The sequence below is a fragment of the Arvicanthis niloticus genome, chromosome 15 (assembly GCF_011762505.2).
Source record: "Arvicanthis niloticus isolate mArvNil1 chromosome 15, mArvNil1.pat.X, whole genome shotgun sequence".
Lineage (NCBI taxonomy): Eukaryota > Metazoa > Chordata > Mammalia > Rodentia > Muridae > Arvicanthis > Arvicanthis niloticus.
The window spans coordinates 9,312,955-9,338,426 of NC_047672.1; the positions used below are offsets into that span (position 1 = coordinate 9,312,955).

At 43.6% G+C, this 25,472-nt stretch overlaps 1 protein-coding gene across 2 annotated transcripts in view; it reads right to left on the minus strand.

The window, feature by feature from the left end:
* Gars1 (glycyl-tRNA synthetase 1) overlaps positions 1-25,472 on the minus strand; it is a 39,748-nt gene that overhangs the window by 12,810 nt on the left and 1,466 nt on the right. For both annotated transcript variants that reach the window (XM_076913311.1, XM_076913312.1), the window contains exons 2-10: positions 19,650-19,751; positions 18,027-18,129; positions 15,704-15,845; positions 13,691-13,779; positions 13,220-13,296; positions 10,437-10,582; positions 5,734-5,883; positions 3,464-3,626; positions 1,032-1,196 (exon numbers count right to left, since the gene is read on the minus strand). In XM_076913311.1, the coding sequence (XP_076769426.1) occupies positions 1,032-1,196; positions 3,464-3,626; positions 5,734-5,883; positions 10,437-10,582; positions 13,220-13,296; positions 13,691-13,779; positions 15,704-15,845; positions 18,027-18,129; positions 19,650-19,751 (1,137 nt within the window). The remainder of the gene's footprint in view (positions 1-1,031; positions 1,197-3,463; positions 3,627-5,733; positions 5,884-10,436; positions 10,583-13,219; positions 13,297-13,690; positions 13,780-15,703; positions 15,846-18,026; positions 18,130-19,649; positions 19,752-25,472) is intronic.

Consider the following 25,472-nt stretch of genomic DNA (forward strand, 5'->3'; position numbering starts at 1 on the left):
AAGAACAGATTTTAATATGTCTTATCTAAGTCTGCAAAGGCAAAAAGAAATATTCAAAGCAGCATCAATAACAGCTACTACAAGTCTGTAAGCCCAGCAATTGATAGAGACAGGACAGGTCTAAGGCTAGCCTTGACTACATAGGTAATTTGAGAATAACCTGAGCTATATGAGATCCTGATTCAAACAAACAAAAAACCAAAATCCAGACACTAGATAAATGCACATTATCACACATTTATACATGCATGTTATCCACAGAAAAATTATCTAGAAACCAGGAATGCTGGAGACCTGCTTATAATTCTAGCACTGAGAAGGCTAAGGCAAGAGGTTTACAGCATATGCCAGCCTGTGCTAACATAGATGACTATATTAGAAAAGTCAAAGTTGTTTTATAAAAGTAAAACACAAAGCCAAGGACCGCATGCAAGTCTCAGACCCTGAGCTCCAGCAGCTTCTCTCTATCGTGAAGACGGCTGTCCAACATACAGCAGGAAGGCCAGGCACGCAGGCCTGTGCTCAGCTGCCTCCTGAGACCCTACCCACATAGAGAGAGAGCCAACTACATCTTGCTGCTTTTCATTCCGAAACATGGGGAACGGAGCTCATGTAGAGGAATGGAAGGACACGACGGGGACACGGCGGGGGTCATCTAGAGATCTCTGGATTTTATCAAATACGAAGAGAGAAAGAGACCAGAATCTATGTCCTAAATGTACCAAATAGTTCTCTAAGCGGAAATGTTTTTAAGCCTATCACCACTGCCAGTGTCTGCAAGATGCCTGTCAGGAGGCTGGCCCGTCTCAGCTCCAGTGGGGAATACTACCGCACCCAGGAACAGACACCTGGGCCACCCCACCATCACCCTTCCCTCCCTACCTAAGGCAGCAATCTCTGTCTCCCAAGGGTCTTCCAACACACAGGCTGCCCATCTTTACAAGTCAGCTGTTGTCTGGTTAGTTTCTTTGGTCCGCTCTGGCATGGACAGCAGTAAGCAATGGCATAGAGCATCACTGCAGGCTACTCACATAGGACGTTTTGGACTCGGCATCCCAGCAGTCGCAGGCATAATGGGCCATCTCATTCTCCATATGCTGTCGGAAGCGGAGTTTATCAGGAGATATTCCAACCTTCGTGAGGTAGAGGTAGATTCGGCCAATGAAATAGCCTAATACTGAGTTGTTAATCACACCCTGAACAAACAGAAGTGCAGCAAGGAAGAAAGTACACGTTAATACTGCTGAAGCCTTAAGTGCTCTCTGTCTACCTGCATATCTACCTATTTCAGTCTACTGAAAACAGGACACACAAAGTAAACCTTCTTCCTGCTGAAAGACAATTTAAAATACCCACAAGGTGATCTTGGTTATTTCTTAAATGTCAAGGTAACAAGTTAATAATAAAGTTGTTCAAAATATATCTAAGACGTTGGGTTCCAACACTTGGGAGGCAGAAAGAGGCAGATCTCTGTGTGTTCCATAGTGAGCTCCAGGACAGCCAGGAATAAACAGTGAGACTTTGCCTTGGACAAACAACCAATATGTCTAACATATCTGTCCAACTGACTCAGCCTTATACACTCCCTAAATCCAGTTATAAATAAGCCCATTTAAATTAACAGACTAAAGAGATATATTGAGGTTGTTTTGTTTGCTCTAAAAAACTATATTCTTGCCCACTGAAGCTCATCTGCTCCATATAGAGCGTATCAACTTACAGCTTTAGTCCGGGGCCTTAGAAACCATCTCGATACCTCCATCACTGCGAGGACGTCTGCTGGTTAGTTTTATCAACTTGACACAAACCTAGGTATCCCTGAGAAGGAATCTCAACTGAGGAACTGCCTTCAGCACACGGGCCACTGGGTATTTTCTTGATTGCTGTCTAAGGCATGTAAGTCCTTGTGCTCACAGACAAGCTCGACGGAACCAGGGCCACTCATAGGTAGGTTGTCTTTTCAAAGGGAGAGATGTAGAGCCTGCTTTCTACCCAGAAGACTGAACAGAGAAAGCTGGGAACAGACTAGCTAATAGCTGGTGTCCTCTGTGCTGTGTGGCCAGGCCACATCTGATCCTCCTAGACTCTTATCTTGGGCTTCTTTGTCTCAGTCAATCTATGGCGCTATCCTGTCCCAGACCTTTCTCTTGAGCCTGTTTCCTCAGTTAATCCTTATGGAAGATGTAGTCGTGTCTCAAGCCTTGTTGTGCACATAGGATTGAGTTAATTGTCACCAGGAAGCTTTTTTTTTTCCCTCAAATTGTGGTATGCTTAAATCTGCCTTGTGGTCAGACAATGTTTGAGCCAATACTGACTACGGAGTCATACTGAGCTGAACTTATCTCTTGAGGACAGTTACTCTGCTGGCTGTGGTGGACACAGGGATATGTCACACAATATGTTAACTCATATTGGAGAGCCCAGTCCACCACAGGTGATGCCATCCCTGGGAACTAGGCCTGAGGTGTGTAAGAATGGTTGCTTAGAGAGCCAAGAGCAGCAAGCCAGTAACCAGCATTTCTCTACTGGCTTCTGCTTCAAGCTCCTACCCTGGCTTCCCTCAGTGATGGACTATAGCCTATAAATAAGTGTCTAAAATAAACCCTTCCCAAGTTCCTCTGCTTATGATATTTAGCACAGCAGATTATTTCTGCATTTTTGCATACTTCTAAAGTCGGATGGCTAAGTGCTTCTCCAGGCAAGTCACTCACTACTGGGAAGCAGCTAATGAGGATACTCACTCACTCATTTCTCCAGGCAGATATTTAAAGAAATTCAGAAATATACAAGGCCTATAAGCCCATGCTGTGGGCAAACAAAGGGGCTTGGATCCAGAGTGTTTGCTTTTCCTGAGTAAAACTCTGTCTCTTCCAAAGTTGCAAAATGTTAAAGTAGAATCGGTTAGATACAGGACAGTTCAAACTAAGACCATTTTTTTAAGTGTTCTGCTCAACAATGATTTTGATTTTAAATTTATGTGTGTGGATAGAGGACAACTTGCAGGAGTTGGTCCTCTCCTTCCACCACGTGGGTCCTGGAATCAAACTCAAGTCATCAGACTTCACAGCCTGTGAGACTGCTGAGTCACCTCCCAGACCCACCTGCGAAACGTTTTAATGTGAGATCCTGGGCCAGAATTGGTGGTTCAGATAATTTTCTCTTGATACTAATACCATAAAGTAAATTCTATATAAAACAAATACTATATGGGGACTGGAACTGTAGCTTAGAGCTAGGTCACTTGATCAGCAAGGACCTAGGTTTTGCTCACCGGTACCACAAAGACAAAAACTGTCAGGGCTGAGAATACAGTCCATGCACTTGCTTGACCTACACTGCTGCAAAATAAATAAACAAAAATATTGCCAAAGTCAAATCTTTCATCACTCAGTGCACAACCAAGTTGCTGAGTCCTGCCACTGCTGACTGGGCATCATCCACACCAGCTCCCCCCAAATCTTACCTGTTCAACAGCATCTCCCAGACGCATCTTCCGAGCAGACTGTCCAGTGACCTGGGCTTTTGCTGAGTACAAATAGAGGCAGAGGTCAGCCACACTCTGGAACTTGGGATGCTCTTTCTCAGTGGGATCTACAAAGTGCTCAATCTCTGCCATTGTGAATTCCCTGAGGGAAAAAACAAGAACAAAATCCGCATGCGTAAATATAAAACTAAGTCAGTCGACAAGGCTCCCATTTCCGGCTGCTCACTCCTCCAGATAAAGGGCCTAAACCACAGGCTTTCCCTATCACCGGCTTCCTAAGGAAATTACCCAAAGGTTTCTGGATTAGGTTTGTGTAGGAGATTGCTCTTTTAAGAAACATCAATAACTGGCCTAGGATACAACTTGTGGTAGGAAGCACGCTCTGGCATGCTCAAGGCCTCGGGTGTGAGCCCTAATAACGAAATAACCACCACAACAAAAATAATAACTCCTTTCAAATATCATTCCCTTCTATATAGCTATACTCAAGTACCAGCTATAAATAAAAGTAATTTTTAAAATCAGATTAATACATCCTTTAAAATAGGAAACCAGCAAAGGCCACATACAAGAGAAACAAGATGCTAAATAGTAACATCCACATAAAACGATTCTGCTTAAAGTGTCAGGTCTCTGCATAAATATGTCCCAAAGAAAGCCACAGACATTTACTTTTTGAAGAATAGGAAATTAGAAGTGAACTGAAATGGTTCTACAGGTTTTAAAGCAGGTTGATTGACTGTGTTTTATAGCTCCAAACAAGTAAATGACTGATAATGGCACCAAACAGATGGTCTCCTTAGAGTAAGAGCTTTTAAATAAAGCGTTATTCCAGGCAAAGGACGCTGGGCATGAACTGAACAAGCCACTATCAAGCTCAGCAGATAATGACAAAATGAATATGCACAAAGCAATGGCTTTCCAAAGAGATTTCTCTGAATTGCAATTTAGTAGCTATTACAGGGGAAGGGAGAGTGTTTTAAGTTAATTTTATGAGTCAAAATCTTTTTTAAAAATGGACACAATCTCACTGGTGTGCTCTCAGGATTATCACAGATGCTTTAGAAGCCACACACAATTACACAGATTGGCCCTAAACACACGACATGTACTGCCAAGAGCTCCGGGTTTTTAATTTTACTCGTTAATGGCACTTTTTTTTCTTGGTCCCAGAGCACTAAGTCTTAATTATCTTTCAACAACTATAAATGTGTCTGTGCACATGAAAATGCAGGTGAATATGGTGCTGTGTCCTCATAGAACTTATACAAGGGCTAACAGAAATCAACTTTTACTGTGCAGAGAAGACAGATTAAAGGTCCTACCCAGAATCCCAAGTGGTGCTGCCAAAGTCTTCCCCTGTGTTCTATAGAAACCTTCATGTTAGCTGCAGTTAATAATGCAATAGTAATATTATCACCTCAGTACCTGCTGAAAGGATTAAGGTTGTGACCTCCAGAGTAACAACTGAAAGGCAACGATCTAAAAAAACAGATTGGTTAAAAGCTTGCCTTTGGGCATCAGTCCAGGATGTCTGTATGGCTGCACTACCTATTTTTGTATAGAATATATTACTTAGAATGATGACGTCAAAAAGAAATGTGGAAATCATAAACTTAAATCATGATAAGCTTCTAGAGAAAGAGACTAGCCAGTGCCAGGATGCCTCTCACACATGCCTGGACACACCAAACAGAGCAGGACATCAGACAGGCAGGTGTCTGAACTCAGCAGTGTTGGCTAGCCACCTGCCCAGTCTTAAACCCATATGAATGCACAGGCTGCATCGAGGACACACCCTCCAGCAATCAACAATGCCACCTGCCCAGAACACTTCCCCCCCTTTGTAAAACACACAACAGAGAGAGAGAGAGAGAGAGAGAGAGAGAGAGAGAGAGAGACAGACAGACAGACAGACAGACAGACAGACAGAGACAGAGAGAGAGAGTGTGTCAGACAGACAGAGGGAGGACCTGTAACTCCATAGCACTGACATAAATGCACTGGTTTTAACATCAAGATCAGTATCACGATCTCTACATCCTCAAGAGGTGGTGAGCAAAGAAAAGAATTTGGACCAAGTGGGAACCATAAACGTCTATGCTCTTTCCTTTCCTTTATAAATCACTCCTCAATCAAAAATGCCACCTTCACCCGAGGTTAGACTTGGAAAAACCAGAAACAAGCTGTGACCAAGGTTAAGCACAAGTGTGGCGGTTTCCATCTCCAACCCAACGCCAAGTTAGTACCTGACTCGGATCAGTCCAGACCGCGGGGAGATCTCATTTCTAAAGGAGTTTCCAATCTGGGCAGCAGCAAAAGGCAATTTCCCTTGGTTGAATTCCAAAAGTCGTTTGAAATTCAGGAAAATTCCCTGTGCAGTTTCTGGTCTCAGATATCTAAAAAATTAAATAAACCAGTCTGTTACAAATAAGAAAATGTGCTTTCCACTAAGACAAAGTCTGTTACAAGTAAAGTACCACATCTATCTTTTCCACAGCAAAGCTATGCTTAAGACCCAAAATAAAAGATTTTAAAAGGAAGAGATCCTGTCCTAAATACCAAACACTCCCACAGAACCATGGGGACAGACTAAGAACTTGGGATGGCCAAAGTGCCATCGAAACTGTCCTTATTTCTTTACTCCAGGTCAACTTCTCTGAGTGTCGCTATGGCGGTTTGAATGAGAATGGCCCATTCACTCCTAAGTTTGGATACTTGGTACCCAGTTGATGGGACCATTTGGGGGAAGTATTGGAAAGCATGGCCTTGTTGGAGGAACTGTGTCACAGGGGATAGACTTTGAGGTTTCAGAAGACTCATGTTATTCCCAGAGTGCTCTCTGCCTCTTGTGGTTGGAGTGTGAGCCCTCAGCTGTTCCTGTCAGCATGCCTTCATTTCAGCATCAGACTCTAGACCTCTGAAACCTTAAGTAGCTGCATACTCTCTTTCATAAGCTTCCTTGGCCGGCTGTCTCTCCCACATTCCCTCACTTGTTCTCTCTCCCATCTCCATTCTAGTTCCCCCTTTCTCTCTCCAAAAACACTACTTCCCCACCCTTCTGTGACTACTTGGATTACAGTGTATAATTATCAAAATACTAGCATCCACATATAAGGGAAAAACATGCAATATTTGTCTTTTTGGGTCTGGGTTACTTTACTCAGAATATTTTTTTTTCTGATTCCATCCATTATCCATTTACCTACAAATTTTTCTTTCTTTCTTTTTTTTTTGGGGGGGGGGGGTGTTGGGTTGAGACAGGGTCTCTCTACAAAGTCCTGGCTGTCCCGGAACTCAGTGATCCATTTACCTCTGCCTCCTAAGAGCTGGGACTAAAAGCCTGTACCTTAATGTCCAGTAAGTCCATTTATCATAACAGCTGACTGACATTCCATTGTGTAAATGTAGCAGGTCTAAGATCTATTTGGAGTTGTTTCATGAGGGTGATACATAGGGATCTATCCGCATTTTGCACCATGCAGCCATCTGGCTTGACCACCTGCATGCTGCACCATGCAGCCATCTGGCTTGACCAGCACTGTTATTGAAGACACTGCCTTTCGTCCAGCGTGTATTTTTGGTTTCTTTGTCAAAAATCAGGTGTCCATAGGTGTGTTGACTTGTGCCTGGGTCTTCAACTGGATTCCATTGATCAGTGTGTCCTTTTTAATGGGGATTGCATTGAATTTGTATAGTGGTAGGACAGCCATTTTCACAATATTATCCTACCGAACAAGGGAGGTCTTTCCATCTTCTAGAAGTTTTTATTATACAAGTCTCTCACCTGGTTGGTTATCCCAAGACTGGTTTTTTGAGGCTACTGTGAAAGGTACTGCTTCCTTGGTGACTTCTCAGCATGCTTGTTATTTGTATAAAAAAGCTGTCAACTTCTGGGTACTAACTGTATCCTGCTTTTTTGTTGAAAGTGTAGAGATTTCCTGGTGAAAGATCCTAGGATCTTTTGGGGCACTAACACTAAAGGCCTTTTGAAGAGGCATATGGTGACCCACTACTGTAGAAGCTTCCTTTAAAAGAAAAAGTCAACATATAATGGGAGAGGCAGTAACTAAGGAGACATCTTACACTACCAGTGTCTGGAATGGGTTATATCTGGTCATTGGCCAAAGGGTCTCGTGGGCCTCCCCAAATATCACAAGCTATTGGCTGCTCTCAACAACCTTACCGTAAGGTCCTATGCTCAAGACACAACTTACTTATGTCATCAAGCATGGAGAAATTGAAACTCCAATATAAGGCCTACGTCATGAAATGGAAGAATACTTGATACTGCTAACGTGGCCAACAGCCAAAACTACACAGGTAATAGGCCTAGGGGAGACTTAATACTATTACTAAATGACAGCTAATGACACACTGCTACACCTAGACATCAGAGCACTCAGCCCACACTAGAGACGCTTCTTTCAGAGGATGGTAATTATTAACGTGGAGACCACAACTAGACAATGTGCAGACTGAGACACTCTGGAGCACTCAGTCCTAAGTTTCATTACAACCCTCCCCTTCGCAGCTCAGACATCTGTGTGGGAAAGGAGGTGGAGAGATTAAAAGAGCCAGAGGTGGCAGGTAACTCCCAGGAGACAGTATCTTACAGAGACAACAGGGCTGCTGCACACGGGAACTCGGAGACCATGGTAGCATGTACAAGGTCTGTCTGTACAGGTTCAGGCCACACCGAGTCCCAGCACCGAGAAGGGGAAGAGGGCACAGAGTCCCACCCCTAACCAAGAAGCTATTTCCAACTGATACCTACCAGAAAAAAGAAAATTAGTTTTTTGCAATGGAGTGAGTGTCACTGGGTCTATCAACCACACTCCAGGGAAGGTCACATGCCCAGGAGTAGCTGTGTGTGTGTGTGTTGGGGAGCTTTTTGTTATCTTAGTAGATTTTGTTTTGATTTTCGGTGCATGTTTCTGTTTTGAAAGAGTAAGAACATGAAGTTAGGTGGCAGAGAGGTAAGGATGACCTGGGCGGGAGGTGTCAGGGGAGGAGAGAAACACGATAGAAATATAGTGTATTAAAAGTCTTCTTACTTAACAAAATGTTGCCCTTTTCATGGTCTCTTACTACAGCAATAGAAAAGTAGCTTAAATAGCCGGTAGGGCCTCTCAACAACCACTACATGGAGGCAGACTCCAAACTTCGTCCCTTTTAAAAATAAAACTTTTGCCTAAGCATATTTTTAAATTTATTTTTGAAATGTTGACACACAAAATAATGGTTTTCATGACGGCGTCTTCATGCACACGGTCCTGTCTGTCTGTCTGTCCCCTCCGTCTGCGTCTTCATGCACACGGCCCTGTCTGTCTGTCTGTCCCCTCCGTCTGCGTCTTCATGCACACGACCCTGTCTGTCCCCTCCGTCTGCGTCTTCATGCACACGGCCCTGTCTGTCCCCTCCGTCTGCGTCTTCATGCACACGACCCTGTCTGTCCCCTCCGTCTGCGTCTTCATGCACACGGTCCTGTCTGTCCCCTCCGTCCACTGCTCTTCTCTACCCCCCCCCCCCCCCCGCCGTCGGTCCCTCTCGGGACCCACTCAGCCCCACCTCTTCCGCACTCTTCCACACTTTCCCTGCCCATTTCCCTAAGATATTTTCCTCCATCATGGCTAAGTGCCCCCTCCTCTTTTTTTAAAAAAGATTTGTTTATTTTATGTGCTTGAATATTTTGTCTGCATGTATGTGCGCCACATACATGCAGTGTCTTCAGAGAAGAGGGCATCCAGTTCCCTAGGACTGGAATTACAGAGAGTTGTTAACTGTCATGTGGGTGCGCACCAAACCCAGGCCCCCTGCAGGAGCAGCCAGTGTGCAGTCACCAACCGCGTCAGGTCTCTCTCTCACATCTGTGTTCTCCGCATTGTCCTGTCCACCAATGTTTCTGTCCTTCTCTATCTTAAAGATAAAGCCAAGCGAATACGGCTGCCTTAGTTACTGCTGTAGGGCTGTGAGGAGACACTATGACCAGGACAATTCACAGGAGAAAAGCATGTGATGGGGGCCTGCTGACAGTTTTAGAAGGTCCATCCCTGACCACCATGGGGGGGGGGATGGGTGGCAGCAAGAGGGCATGGTGCTGGAGCACTAGCTGAGAATCTACATCCAGATCTACAGGAAACCTTGAATCCCACAGAGCGACATGCTTCCTCCAACAAGGACACACCTACACCAAGGATCCTTTCCAACAGTTCATCCGCTGGGGGCTAAGTATGCAAATCTGTAAGACCTAGGGGATGTACTCACCCAAACCACAACAGTGTTATAGCCAGTGCTGTCTGTCTCTCTAACTTCACAGAAAAGACTGCAAAATACTCACTTAAAAAGTGTTCCTAGAGGCTTACTTCAAATAGTAAAACAAATTTAAAACCAAGAAAAAGAACCCTAGCCAGGTAGTGGTGGTGCACGCCTTTAATCTCAGCACTTGCGGGGCAGGGCAGAGGCAGGTGGATTTCTGAGATCAAGGCCAGCCTGGTCTACGGAGTGAGTTCCAGGACAGCCAGGGCTACACAGAGAAACCCTCAAAAAAAAAAAAAAAAACAAAAAACAAAAAACAAAAAACAAACCAAAGAAAAAGAAACCCTAAAGTTTGCTGTTTTTCATTCTAACAAACCAAATAGTCATTTTTATGGCCCTTTCCAGGTTTCATTAATATATAAGTGCAGCTACAGGGCATATTCTCAATCATTTCTAAATATAGCGTATAAACAATGATATTAAAAAAAACCAAAAACCTCTCTGCCCCTCCCATCCTATAAAGCTTACTGGAAGGTCTGATGATCACAGACTTTTGCAAACACAAAACCCCACCCTGCTTTAGCTTATGAATGTGTGAATGTGCAGCCTTCCTCCTTGGCTGAGTTTCACCTTTTGTCACAGGCAATTTTAGTAAGTGTGTTACATAAACAAATAAATGAAAAGCAATACATACCCAGGCATATTTCCTCCAGGCCCGATGAAGGTCTGGAACATTAAGTTAAAAGGTACTGGAGGGGACAGGTCATTGCCAGTGGTGGGAGATTTTACATTATAGTTCACAAAAAGATCTGCAAGTTCTTGCTGTCCGTAGTTATCAAGCTAGAGGGCACATAAAGAAGATAATTAGTACAGTCGTCACAGAACAGGGCGCATGATCAAGTACTATCTACAGCTGTATCCCTCCACTGTGCCAGCCACACTAAGTGCAGGTCACCAGCCCAACATGTGACCAATAAAAATCCACTAACAAGGACAAGGTCTGCTTAGAAAAAATGGCTGACTCCAGGTCTGAGACATGAAGCAAACACAATGAGCCTAAAAGTATCTTGTCACATCAGTGAGCAGGAAAGTTACTGAGAAGTGCTACGGTGCGTCTCAGCAGACATTCCTGCAGCTCAGTCCAGACAGTCCAGCCATCAGGAAGTGTGATTGACAGCTACCACTGATGGAAAAGCACCAGTCTTTAACTCCTAAATCAGAACCATGAACAGCACGAAACCCTCAGACGTCCATTTGGGCTTTATGAAAATGATGGCTTGTGCATTTGGACAGTAAGGATCAAACCAATCAGTTAAAACAAGACAGAGGCATGGATCAAAGACAGAGTCTCTATTTTCTTTATAGCTGGCAAGAGACGCTTTCCCAGTTTCTTTAGTCAAAAATTCAAGCGCAGAGGACAAAATCACATTGAAACGCTCATCATTCAATGGGCCTGCCCCATGTCACAGTGACTGCCCATGGAGATGATCACAGAGAATCAGAAAAGCATTTACCAAATGTCTAAACTCTAATAATGACACAGACAAAGATGAACACTCAGGACAATGTGAATAGTGACTACATTTTTTCTCTTATATTTATTCATATTCCATAAAGTTAGAAAATTAATTTCAAGGAATTTTAAAGGATTTTTTTTACCTTTCAAGTATATTTTCTAATTTTATATTTTTTACTTTTTTTGCAAAAAAAGGCTTAAAACTTATTTTACAAGTTTCTATATGCAGAGAAAGGTCAACAAAGACTGGGGGGTTGGGGAAGCAGGGGGAGTAAGTAGTCACAGTTGAGAACACATAGACACAGACAGGGGAACAAGGAAAGCAAGTTTCAATGGTTGAGTCTTCCTACTGAAGGGTGGACCTGCACTTCAGAGGAGCGCCCGCCCACAAACCCACAGTGGCACTGGAATCACTGACATGAACTAGTGTGGCTTTGCCATGACATGGCTCCATATCAGCTCGGCTTTGAGCCGTGAAGCTACAGAGAACATTTCTGAGAACTGCGTCAGCTCCCACCCCTCACTCTACACTGAGGTTTTCTATATAACAACAGTAACGAAATTCATGCCCTGAATATGAAAGCCTTGCGTTCAAACTGCAATCACAGCTCCCCAGGCCGGCCACCCCCAGTTCTCAAAGTTGACTTTACTTGGAAATGAAAGCAACAGGTAAGATCAAAGACACTCCAAGGCATATATATGGCAATATCCTTAGTAATCCTGAATGGAAAATAAGAAATCGGTGGGGTAGGGGCGGAGGCAGGCATAGTGGTACACAGCTTTAATCCCAGCACTGGGGAGGCAGAGGCAGGCCAGTCTTGAGGCCAGCCTGGTCTACATAGTGAGCCAGGACAGCCAGAGCTACATAGTTAAACCTGTCTCCAAAAATAAAAAAATAAAACAAAATAAATCAAGGGCAATTAGAGGCATCTCTCATTTCCCTTTAATAAATGTGAAGCCTTTGGAAAAGGAAGAAAATCAAATGGACTCGTGGGACCGAGGCCACAGTTCCACAGTTCCACTCCCGGCACTGGAAAGAACATGCAACTGTAGTAGAATTGTAATTAAAACATAATAATAATAACTTTCTAAACTTAACATTAGCATGACAAGCTTCAGGAAAGGGTCAAACTATGCCCCACAGGGACTGACACTGTTGGATGGGTGAACAAGCAGACGAACACGGTTTTCCATTTAAATGAAGAAAACGTCACAGCTGATGCTGGAAGGCAAAGCTACCCACCACAGAGAAGAATGTGCTTAAGAGAAAAGCAGGCGAAGGGTGCAGAGTCTGCCAATTTCCATGAAGAAAAAAAGCAAAATGTTAAAAGTAAGCATGGTGCAAAGGCGAAGAGGAATCCCAATTCAAGAAGATTTTAAAACAAAACAAAGCGAACAAACAAAAAACCCAAAATGGGGCAGGTGGGACGGTTCACTGGGAAAGGGTATTTGCCACCAAGCCCGACGGCGTGAGTTCAAGCCCAGGGATCTCCGTAGTGGAAGGAGAGACCCAAACTGAGTCCTCCGGCTGTCTGGCCTCCACACTCCGCCTCAGCAGGAGCCCCTCCTTCCTCACAAGCTCAGCACAGAACCCGGTTACAAAGCTCTCTACCCGGGTTTACATAGAGCAATGGAAGAAATGGGTTTAGGCTAGGCGTGACAGCTCAATGCTTGTAATCCCAACAACTGAGAGGCTGAGACAGGAGGATCACTTCAAGCTGGAGGCCAGCTTGGGCTACATCGTGAGATCTAGACTACTTTGAGCTAGACAGAAACTTTGATGAAAACCACAGGAAAAAAAGAAGTTAGGAACACAACTGTCTTTAGCCACAGAAGAAAATGTGAGGTACGCTCAAGGGACTTCACGACTGACATGGAGTAAGAAAAACTGTAAATGCACTCTGCTTAGGCGGAACTCCCAACAGATGAGGGTGGCTCTGATGTGTCTCCCAACTTCTCACCTGGGCCAAGACACTTTCCATCTCGGATTTCTTCTCAGCAGAGCACTTCTTATCCGACATCAGTTTCTGTAAATGAGCTGGAAGAACGGTGCTGGTGAGCGACAGTTTCCAGCAAGGAAAAGGGGGCACATTCTGAGCACCAATGCCAGGCGGTTAAGACAAATAGGACGCCAGTGTTCCTATCTTCTATTTGTTCACTGACAGTTTAGCAGGGCGGCCTGGATGCTACCTAGGTTGCCCAGGACTAACATGCTAAGCCGTCTACCCCTGAGCTACAGTCCCGGCCCATAATAATGTCTTCATCACTTGCTGATTAGGAAAGTTATTATCTGAATATAACTAAATCTGTAAATGACTGTAACATAGACTTGAAAGGTACATTTAATTTGAATATATTAAAACCAATGCAAAAACTTGAGAACTAAGTTCAACCTTGTTTTGATCAAGCACAAGCAAGATGCAGACACATACCTTTCAACAGGTGGTCCGCGCGGAAGCACTCTCCGTTCTTCACGTCCTTCACCATGAAGTCAGCAAATTTGTCTACATGGCCAGAGGTCCTAAGTGAACAAGTAAACCCACAAGTGAACACAAGATGTCATCTCAGAAGAGATCCCCTATGGAAACTTCTAGTTCTTTGCAAAATTAGTTACAAAATTAGTTACGTCAAATGATGTTTTGCTGGGGCACACAAGTGAGGGGATGTCTTGCTAGAGCAAACACGTGAAAGACTGGTTTCCTGAAGCAGACACAGGTGAAAGGACACTTGATAAATATGATCCCACAGACAGTGGGGGATGAGCACTGAGCCTTGGTTAGGTTTGCTCCACCTCACTATTCTTTGCTAATGACAGGCAAGGGTTGGTTCCCCTTACATTGCGTTGCTGAGCTCAACTTGTGATAACTCCGACATTGAGAGAAGCTTGCCCAAGAACTGCTCCTGAGATTCCTGCAGAAGCTTTCAGCTTCTGCTGCCTCATCTCAGGCTGGTTGGAGAGACTGGCGGTTTCTTCAGGATTGAACTACAGTTGCCTGCTGAAAGGACTGGACCAAAGCTGTTGGTTCGAGCCTGATGTCTGCCTGCCTAGAGGACTGGTCTGCAGCTGCTGAGTCATATTTGGTGCTTGTTACAGAACTGAACTGCTGCCAAAGAAGACCAAGCTCACCCCCAAAGGACTACTGCTGACCTTCCACTTCCCCCACATCCTAATAACTTTTCTCTTCCACTACCTCTGCTGGGTGGTGGGTTAGAGGAGAGATTGAACCCTTATTAAAAGTAGGTGCAAAAAATGTATGACTACAAGTATGTTTACCCAGAGTTTAGATCCATGTATGTCAAGACGGAAACTACAACTAGACTAACAATATACGGCAGACAGAGACACACACCCTGAGAAGACTCCGCTCTTATCCCCTCTCAAGTATTTCTCTGCCATGGAAAAAGAGATGAGCTAGATTACACACATTTACAAACTGTCTTAAGGCTGTATGACATTTCAGGATAAGTCAAGTTTAGCCAAGGCCAAAGTCATCAGGAACTGGATGAGCTAAGGATCCCAGCTCAGCAGATCCTCACCTACGCTGACATTAGTGTTTAGTTACTGTAAGTGGGACAAATAGCTCAATGGATTTATCCAGATCTTCCAGACTCACCAACAGGGACGCCTCTCATCTTAATTGGCTGTGATTATTAAGAGAACCTCAATGAGGATAATAATAAAAACTGGCCCTTCTCAGACAACATTAAACAGTAATAAGGGGGAGACACAAAGTGGTAAGAATCCCTCTTGCACGGTTACAGAAACCCTACCCTACCTGCAATAACCTTGAATCTTAACCTTTGCATTGGGTGAGAATGCCTATTATACTAGCAATTTACACCATGGAGATAAACAACCCAGGGAATATCCACAGTGTAGCTATGCAAACACAAATTCAGAAATACTTTAACTTAAATCCCTATGATAACACACTAAACTATGTTATATTCATAAATATAACATATGTAAAATACAACACTATGCTGTCATCAAAAAATGCTTTTTAAAATTAAAATGACTCATTCACTGTGTGTCCGTATGTGGGTGTATGTGGCAAGGTCAGAGGGCGAGCTGTAGGAGTCAGTCTACCCTCTATACCATGTAGTGCTAGCGAATTAAACTAAGGTTATCAGCTCTGGCAGCAAATCTTTTACCTGCAGAACCATCCCAATGGCTCCAAGAATGCTGGCGACAGATTGAAGTCCATAAGTAAACGCTCACTTACATTGCATGGAACAATGCAATGTGTTGGTCATGTTCAGATAGACCGGGACACACAGAGAACGGAAGGACAGACAGCAATTCCAACCTGGCCATCTGTGAGCAGCAGGCATATACTGCTTCTGTTTGTTCTTCACTAATCTTCTAAATGAGCACAAAGGTTTGTAATCAAACAGTTAACTATTAACGTTTAAAGACCCTCTCCCATCCAAGCGATGCTCACTTTAAAACTGGCTCAGGGGTGAGCATGGTGCAGTCGATTTCCAGGATCTGCTCCTCTTGGATAAAGTGCTGCCGCCAGGTCTGGATGATATTGTTCTTCAAAGCACAGCCTACCGGCCCAAAGTCATACAATCCACTGACCCCTGTGAGGAAGAGACACAAACATTGTTTTTCCCATTACTCTCACACACAGACACCGCCCACAGAGCAAGCCCTCTGTGCTAAAGAGTGTGACTTACAGCTGGCTGTCCAAAGGAAACCTGAAAGCTCCCTCCACTCACTATCGGTGCTGTAATTTCATGGAGGGGCAGCCCCAACTTACACAGAATGAAGCACCGATACAGGCACAGGATGAAAAGGCAGACTGCAATGTGTATGGAGAAGCAGCCACACAGGCAGGGAACAATGGCCTAAGGGCCAGCACTGTATTCTCTGATTTACTGTGGGCACCTGGACTGTGAGTTAAACCTCAAGAGGTAAAACATTCAAAGACGGGCTTAGCAAATCCAGGCAACACACAGTGACAACGTACTACAGGCTGGCTGGAAAAAACGTGTGTCATCTTTCTGCCTGAAGAATACTTCCCTGACCAATGCCCACAAAGAATAAACCAAGGTCCACGTATGACAGCAGTCTGTGAGGAGGGGAGCCAGGCATCAGAGCTACAACAGTGCTCTACACACTGGGGCACTTGCAGGCCTTAGTAAGAATGCATCAATATATACACGGCCATAGCAAACGCCTGATGTCTGAGCCTGTAATCCCTACCCACTAAGCGAAAAAGAGCTCCAAGAATTCTCAGATGGAGTGGGCGACCTTGACACACTCAGCCTTTTCCCTCCCCTCAGGTCTCAGGGAACTTTGCAGAAAAGGAGGCAGAAAGAGTGTAAGACCAGAGGGGAGGGAGGAAACCAAGGAAACCAGGCCCTCTGAACAACAGGAGCAGCACCTATATGAACTCAGAGACCGAGGCAGCGTGTACAGGGCCTGCATGCAGACAGGGTCCTAGAGCTGAAAGAAGCAGACACGAGTCCCCATCCCTAACCCAGAAGTTTCCAACTGATAGCCACTTGCAAATGAAACTTTAGTTCTCTCCAAGGGAGTCTCACTGGGATACAGAAAGGGAGCTCAAAGGTCTCTTTGGAGGCTCCTTGTCTCATAATGTCATGCCAGGGTGTTTTCTTTTTCCTTTTGAAGATTTCTTTCATTTTTTAATTCTTTTCATTTCTTTCTTTCCATCCTAAGAGTCCTCTGTGCACATATTATGGCTTCCAGTCTTGTGTTCTTATGGGATTCCTGAGTGTGGGTGAGCGTGTCTCTGTGTCTATATCTGCTTCTTGGGTTCTTCTCCTTCTGTTTGCTTCACTTCATTCCAATCTGTTTGGTGTTTATTCCTCTCTTATTACATTTTATTTTATTAACCTTTGGCTGTCTGTTAGTTTTCCAGGGAGAGGTTGAAAGAGGGTAGACGGGAGGAGAAGTGAGGACAAACTGGGAGGAATAGAGGGAAGGAAAACTGTAGTTAGGATGTATTGTATAGGAAACAATCCATTTAAAACAAACAAACAAACAAACAAACAAACAAAGCTGATGGAGGTGGCACAGATCTTTAATCCCAGCACTCAGGAGACAGAAGCAAGAGGACCTCTGAGTTTGAGGCCAGCCTGGTCTACAGAGTTCCAGGACAGGGCAGCCATGGCTATACAAAGAAACTGTCTCAGAAAAAAATAAGTAAGTAAGTAAGTAAGTAAATAAATAAATAACAAAGAAATAAATGTTAAAAGGAGAGGTAATTAACAGAGCGGGGAGTACTAAGAGTGGGTGTTAAGCCAGATATTAACTCTTGAACAACAAAAATGCAAAACATGACCTCTCTCCTTTATGGATCTGACACAACTGAATTGCTAACATTAGTTAGCAAGCCAAGCTCTTCACTAAGCATAGTGTGGTTTGGATAGGTCTGGGCCCCACAGACCCACATTTGAAAGCTTGGCCTTATTGGAGGAAGTGTGGGGATGGGCTTGAGGTTTCCCATGCTCAGACTCTTAGCGTGGAGAGACCCTCCTCCTAGATGCTTGCAGAAGACAGTCTCCTGGCTGCCTTCTAATCAAGATATAGAACTCAGCTCTTCTCCAGCACCATGTCTGCCTAGATGCTGCCACGTTTCCCACCATGATGATAATGGACTGAACCTCTGAAAGCCAACCCCAATTAAACGTTTTCTTTATAAGAGCTGCCTTGGTCATGGTGTCTCTTCACACCAGTGAAACTCTAAATAAGACACATGGTAAGACCACATCATTGTGGCTTCATTCACCCCTTACCTCCATAAATAGCAAACGCTTGATCGTAGAAAAACCTCCTCTTCAGCGTATCCTCCATTTTTGCTCTATCTACTATGTCATCTTTGGGCTGCAATGCCAGCTCCTGTAAGAGTAAGCAAGAAGAGAGGTAAGTGGAGTTCTAACATTATCTGAATTTGGTAGAATCGAGTATAAAATGCCAGAGACACGAGACATTGAGGAGCTGAACTGGAGGCCTCAGTCCCCACAAACACTTTGAGGGACAGAAAAGAAGCTGTTATAGTTTGGACCTTAAAGTCCCTAGTAGCTCTTTGTTGAAGGCTCATTTGCTCTTCTCTCTCTCTCTCTCTCTCTCTCTCTCTCTCTCTCTCTTTCTCTCTCTCTCTCTCTCTGTGTGTGTGTGTGTGTGTGTGTGTGTGTGTCTTGAGGCAACCAACTGTGTTCTTCCCCCATGTCATTTGCACCACAGGTCTAAGCAAACAGGCTGAATATAGACAATCAGCCTGACACCCTAGCCAAATAAGCCTTTGGTTCCTCTCAGGTGTGTCCCTCACAGCACTGAGAAGCTAAACAATGCAGACCCTTCTACTTGTGTAGCAAAGAGTATAGTTACTTAAGATTGGAGAGACTAAGCATGGTGGCCCATGCCTACAATCCCAGAATTGAGTTATTGAGCCAGGAGTTTAAGGCCAAACTGGCTACAGTAAGTCTTGGTCTCAAGAAAACTAAAAATACACAGGTCTACTACACTTCCCCAAATGCAAATGCTGTGAAGTAATTTAAGCAAAATCTCAGTTTTTAATGTATTACATAAGATATCACTTTAAAACCCCAGATTCAAGGCTCAGAAGACAGCACAGCAGGTAAGTGCTTTTGACTAACAGAGGCCTGAATTCAGCAGCACCTCAGCACAGTGCGGTGGCATGGATCCTGTAACCCCAGTATTGAGGAGATGGAGTCAGAGAATCCCAGGAGCTCACTGGCTAGCTAGTCTTGCCAAACTGATAAACTCCAGGATCAGTGAGAGACATTTGTCTCAAAAAATAAAAGGGACAGCAAGAAGGGACCCAACAGGGACCTCTGGCACAGATGTTCAAACACAGAGACACCCCTCCCCCAATCCAAAACAAAACAAAACAAAACAACCTCTCAGATATTTAAATTTGACATTAGGAGGTTTACAGGATCTGGAGTTAAATATAAGATGGATTATAATACAACTATTAAATCTAATCCCAGGCGAATTCTTACAGAGGAGCAATGTCTTCTGGGAAATTCATGTATTTTATTATGTCTAGGATTTGGGGGGACAGTGAGAATGTGGGTTCAGGAAGTGGGGAAGCTTTAGAGAAAATGTGGCACTGTAAGCTGCACTTCATTCTTGAAGTACTAGGAGTCAAACCCAGGGCCTAATGCATTAGGTAAATGCTCCACCACTGAGCAACATAGCCCTGAGCTGCTCTCAGAGAAGATAAGACGTTGGTCAGGTAGAGGAGGAAAAGACACACCGAATTTAAAAAAATGAGAACAAATGGCACTTGTTCAGAAAGTTTTCAAGATCTTTCCTACATGAAGAGATTTTAAAAAAGAAGAAGAAGCCGCCTTCAACTACTGCCGGTTCTGTCTCAGCATCCTAAGACTTACCTTTGCTTCCAGGACCCTCTTCCGGGCCTTGAGCTCAGCGACTGCTCTGTCCACATCCACCTGTGGGGCTTTATCTTCTTTTAACTTCCGCACAAAGTCTCCCTGGCCAACAGACAAGCTACAATCAGGATTGGCTTCAGGAATCAGGAAGCACTAGTTCTCTATCTATGTTTAAACATGCACTTAACGAGTATTTGTACACCAATGACAATTTCACATGTTTATTCTCTAAGTCTGAATAACTGAAGGCCTGCGTGCGTCTGCAGCATGCACAGTCCAGAAGAATGCAAAGAATGCGTTCACATGGTGAATTTGTGGGGAGAGAACAGAGCTCACCTTGATATGAACTACTGACACTGAATGTTCAGACTGGTTACCAGCATATCAGACACAGCTAATTAGTGACCTAAGAGACAGACTAAAGAAATCGCCTAAAACAGTTCAGAAAGCCAGAGTTTAAACCCTCGGGATAGTAAAGAGTGATAGTCTAAAACATTCAACTATAATGTATAAGAAAGGAAAAAAAACTTTTAAGAGGCAAAATTTGGGAAGATGGTTGACTATAAAATGTCACCAATTAACAGATCAGCACAAGAAAATCCAAAATACACACATAAGATGCAACACCCGGACAAGCCACAGTAAAGGAGGCTGGGGTTGAAAGACTCAGCTTTCACTTCCTAACCTGTGAAGCCTGGAACTGAACGTCTCTCTAGACTCCTGAGTACAGTAGAGCCCTGCATTCTCACCCCTACCTCCTGGGCAATTACAGAAAACCAGGTATTGCAATAGTTCCCAATAATAGTGCAAGATGAGTGCAAAATGGCTGACAGCTTTTGTTCTGCTGACAGGTACCTCAACCTAACTGTGGCCACAGATGCTTCAAGCCAAGTCTGTTTCCCACTGAATCCTTTTCTCTCTCTCTCTCAGGAAACATCAAACTCTGCTTCCTTAGCTCCAACACCTGACTGATTTCACTTCCCTATCTAACCTCTCCCCCTCAGACGAGATGCCAGCTTGTCCTATCTCAAATCATCTAACACTGACATGAAACTAGTCCCAAATACCCTGAACTTAAGCCAGTCTCATTGTCAACCTTTACTTTATGAACATAAACTGTCCTTAGCTTGGTAACTGTCCCTACCTTGTGCTCAGTGTGCATCTTCCTACCATTGTGTTTCCCCTAGCTTAGCAACAGCCAACCATATTTCCAAATACTCCAACCTGGCTGCCTCCAAAGCTATCCCGGGGAGAAGCACCTTTTCCTAACATATACAAAGGGCTGAGACGGTAGCCATGTTTTCTTTACTTTACTAACAGTTAAGCACTGTGTATTTCAGCGTGTAAATTCTGGGTCTGTCTCCTGGGAGCTGTAATGAAGTAAGCAGATGCTTAAGCCACTGCCCAGATTTACCCTGCTGCAGTTCCTGTTCACGTGCTCTGGTAAAGGCATCATGTGTTCCTTGCTTAGATACTGGCAGCATCGCTTTTTTTTTTTTTTTTTTTTTTGGTTTTTTCGAGACAGGGTTTCTCTGTGTAGCCTGGGCTATCCTGGAACTCACTCTGTAGACCAGGCTGGCCTCAAACTCAGAAATCCACCTGTCTCTGCCTCCCTAGTGCTGGGATTAAAGGCGTGCACCACCACCGCCCGGCTAGCATTGCCATTGCTAATGCTTGTTTTTTTCCAAACATTTAACAACTTTTTCTCAGTCAACAAATACTTTATAAAAATTACCCACAACATAAGGTATGGTCTTTATGTCACATTTTACTGTGCTAACTCCTAGAAAATGTACTAGGAGATTCTGAAGGACAGAAGTAGCCGGCATTCGGTTCTGGTGTGTGTTGTTGCTTCTTGTTTTGTTTGCACTTTCTGACTGGAATATTCTAGAGAACACTGGTTCTAGAAGAGACTGTCATGAATGAAGGGAGATGCGTGGACTTGGCAAGCCAGAGGAGAATGCTCAGGATCCCTCCAGGGCCTAGGATCTCAGGAGGGAAAAAAGTAAAGAAGTAAAACTTTGGTTTTAAACCAAAAAGAATCATAGCGATGCCTTAGACTCAAGGATTCCTACTAGCTATTTTTCTTCAGCACCCGACTTCATCTGGGGGCTTCTGTGAACACAGTGAATGAAACTAACCTGCACTGCAGCAAGACCTTGTTCCCTGGTGGAAGTTTACAACACACACACACACACACACACACACACACACACACTAATGCTCAGTGTGACACAGAAAACTTCATTCCAAGGGACCACATCCTCATTGCTCCTTCTGGGAGACGCCCAAGTCATACTCAGCAGCCCAAGAAAAACACAGCACCATTTCCTCACCGCTGGAGAGTGCCTGGCTTCACATGTGGCTAGCAGGTTCTCGCTAAGGTCAATGAGTCCATCTTAGATTTCCAAATGTTTTATAACGACTAAAAAAAACTTCATAAACTTTTCATTTGTCCTTTGTAGGTTAGACAAGAAGTTTAAATCACTCTTGACTCAGAAAATCAAAGCCAAGAAAGACTCAAGTCTCCCCACAACTAAGAAGCAGGTTTCAGGGTCCCTCACCCATTAGAGTGACAGAGCCAAGAAGGAAATTTTGAAAGGTCTTTCTGTCACCTTCTCAAATTTAGAAGACATTAATTTTCACGCATGGGTTCACAATGCTATCAGACTAAGAATCTAAGAAAACACGTAAGCTTTCCAGGCCAACAGCAGCTTGGAACCCGTGTTCCGCTGGCTAGTAGTCCACAAGGACGCACTTGGTAAGACGTACTGTGTGCTGGGGCAGGAGGTGCAATACTTTACATGAACCCATTGTCATGTTTAAAACTTTTCTGTACAATAGATAAAAATGTTCAGCTACTGAGGGCTAACTAGTCACTTGCCTAAAAGCGAAGCTATAAAAAAGCAAAGTCGCAGTCTCAACTTCAGAGACGGTATTCGGAATGACAAGGTTATGTTGCTACCACAGTTTAATCTTTAAAATGACCCCCCCACACGCACTCGCGCGCGCACACACACACACACACACACACACACACACACACACGGGGGCGGGGATAAAAAGGCCTGCCTAGCAACTCTTCAAAGCTTTGTTATATGGACAATGGTTAGGTTCCACCTTAGCCTTTAAATTAAAAAAAAAAAAAAAAGCCTCCACTACAACTTCTCTGTTGTAGCTTCAAGCCACACCCACACCCTCAAGTTTAGAGAGTAACAGCAAAACCTCATTAAACTGTTCCACCAGTACCTATAACCTCTAGACCAGGCCAGTCACCTCCAAAGATCCTGCTTGTACCAACAAGTATGAAGATCCACAAGACAGCAACCATGTAACCCTGAATCACTGTTTCGACAGAATCCTTCCTTTCATGCTCTTGGGTTTTTTGTTTGTTTGTTTGTTTGTTTGTTGTCTTTCCCCCTCTCCCCAACCCACACACCCAAGAAAGGGTCCCTATGTAGCCCTGGCTGTCCAGGAACCTGACTTTGTGGACCAGGCTGGCCTAGAACTCAGAGATCCACCTGCCTCAGTGCTGGCATTAAAGGTGTGTCCTACCATGCCTAGTTTTTTTTTTGTTTGTTTCTGGTTGTTGTTTTCAAATGAGAAAAGCAACCTTGGTAACAAGGAACAGGACAAAGCTGAATGCTGGAACAGGAAGTGAGCACAAAGCTGCAAGGCTGGTGGTGGACGCCAGGCCGAGTGCAGTGGACAGAGTGGGGAAAGCAGGATGTGAAGACAGCACTCCAAACCTAAGACACAACTTCTAAAGCCTGTGGACTCAGGGCCCCCAGGGTACCCTGAGGAGTGGGGCTCCATCTGCGCCACCCTTCCAGCTCTGGAATCATACAAATGCTTTTTTCATGGACGCTGAAGATCGTACTCAGGTGCCTATGACTACATAGCAAGCTCAGTACTGACTGAGCCATCTCTCCATCCTTAGGGCTCCTCTTTAACCATCAGAAGTCACAAGAATAAGAGCTTCTCTGTGAGCTTTTTGCTGAACAGCCAGGACCTGACTTAAGCTTTAACTTACACTGTTTTCATCTTGGTAGAAACCGTGCTTTAAATGTTGAGGTTCTACTGTTTCTCAGACCGGAGATATACAGGATACTCTTGGGATGCCGGGTGGCAGCAGCAAGCTGTAGGTAGCTCGCAGTCAGCTAACAGATCAGAAGGGTAAACAAGACACTCCACAATCACCTGGCTGCTAAGCTGGGGTTCTTAGGTAACTTAGGTGTTGTTTATCAGGCAGTTTCAACTTATCCTATTTACAATACACAAAGAGTTTACCAGTCTACATTGTGGGTAGAGGAATACTTGTATTACAAAATAAAATGGAAACTGGGAAATTTTAAAACTTTTAAAAATTATTTAAAATAAAAAGCCAATATAACACGAACATCGTTCTGAAAATAGTTATTTTCTAAAGCAAAATAAAAAGTTTTATGATGATTTGCTAATCTCTTACCTTCTAATTTGTCACACATATTACTATATATGTTATATATTATGACATACAGTATTAAGTATTTGAAAGTACTTTTGAGGTAAACTCTATTAAAGAAATCATACATAGCAGAATTCTAAGTCTTTTCTGGTAACTGTGAAATCCGTTGATCAAATCTCTGACAAACAGCAGTTTCTTACAAGTGATTTCAAAAGGTCCAGTAAGATGGCTCAACCAGTAAGAGCATAGGCTGACAAGACTGACAGCCTGGGTTTGATTCCCTGGGACGCCATGTCGTAAGAAAAGAACATATTCCTGCAAAACTTCCACATACAGTAACATTAAAGAAAAAGAAAGAAAGAAAGAAAGAAAGAAAGAGAAAAGAAAAGAGAGAGAAATGATACCCTGAAGATTTGTCTTTTGATCTCCAAATGAGTGTGTAGCATGCATGTGTACATACATACAGAAAATAAATAAAAATATATGAAAATATTTTTCAAGTAATTTCAAAGGACTAGAGACAGCTCAGTGGTGTCTGCTTGCCTGGCATGCAGAAACCTTGAGGTTCGATCCCAGCCCCTCTGGAGGTGGAAGCTGGAAGTTCAAGGTCATCCTCCACTACATGCCGTCTTTGGGGACACCTTGGGATACAAGAAACCCTGTCTCTGAGAAAAGAATCTCAAGTTTGAGGCCACAGAGTAGGACTTATCTCAAAAAAGAAACAAAGTTATTTTAACTCAGAAACCACAGCACTGAACTTTTTATCCTCGGTTACATAAACCCAGGAATGTATTTTAGGACTCTGAAAAAAAAAAAAAAAATCTTTTCCAATGCCCGTTTTCATCACACTGTGTCCTGGTCATCTGGAGCTTCATTTATCATAATATACTTTAAAAAAAAATTTGTTTGCTAATATCACTACTTATCTCATAAAAAAATTCTTGAGGCACTGTGAATCTGTCAAGCTCAGACTTAAACAGAAACCAGTTTTCCAAAACTTTAGTTTTGAAAAAGCTTGAATTTTATTTTGGGGCCCAGCTACTGTTAACACCCTTCAAAATACATGCCACTGTTAAGAACAATCCTTTAATATCGTCCAAACGACACTTTAGTAAGTCTTCAATTGCACAAGCTTCACAATGAAAACTTGTGAAATGGACAGACTGTATTCCATTTTTCCATACCTGTCCCAGTGACACTGGACTCAGTATGACTCAAAATTTCCAGGCAACTAATCAATGTATATGTACTTCTGGAAACTTAGAAAAAGAATCCAAACTAACTTAAATAAATCAATTCAACTATTCAAAAAATATCCCAAAGTTAAAAAAAAAAAAACCTATCAAACAGACACACAAAACCAAAAAACAAGCCAA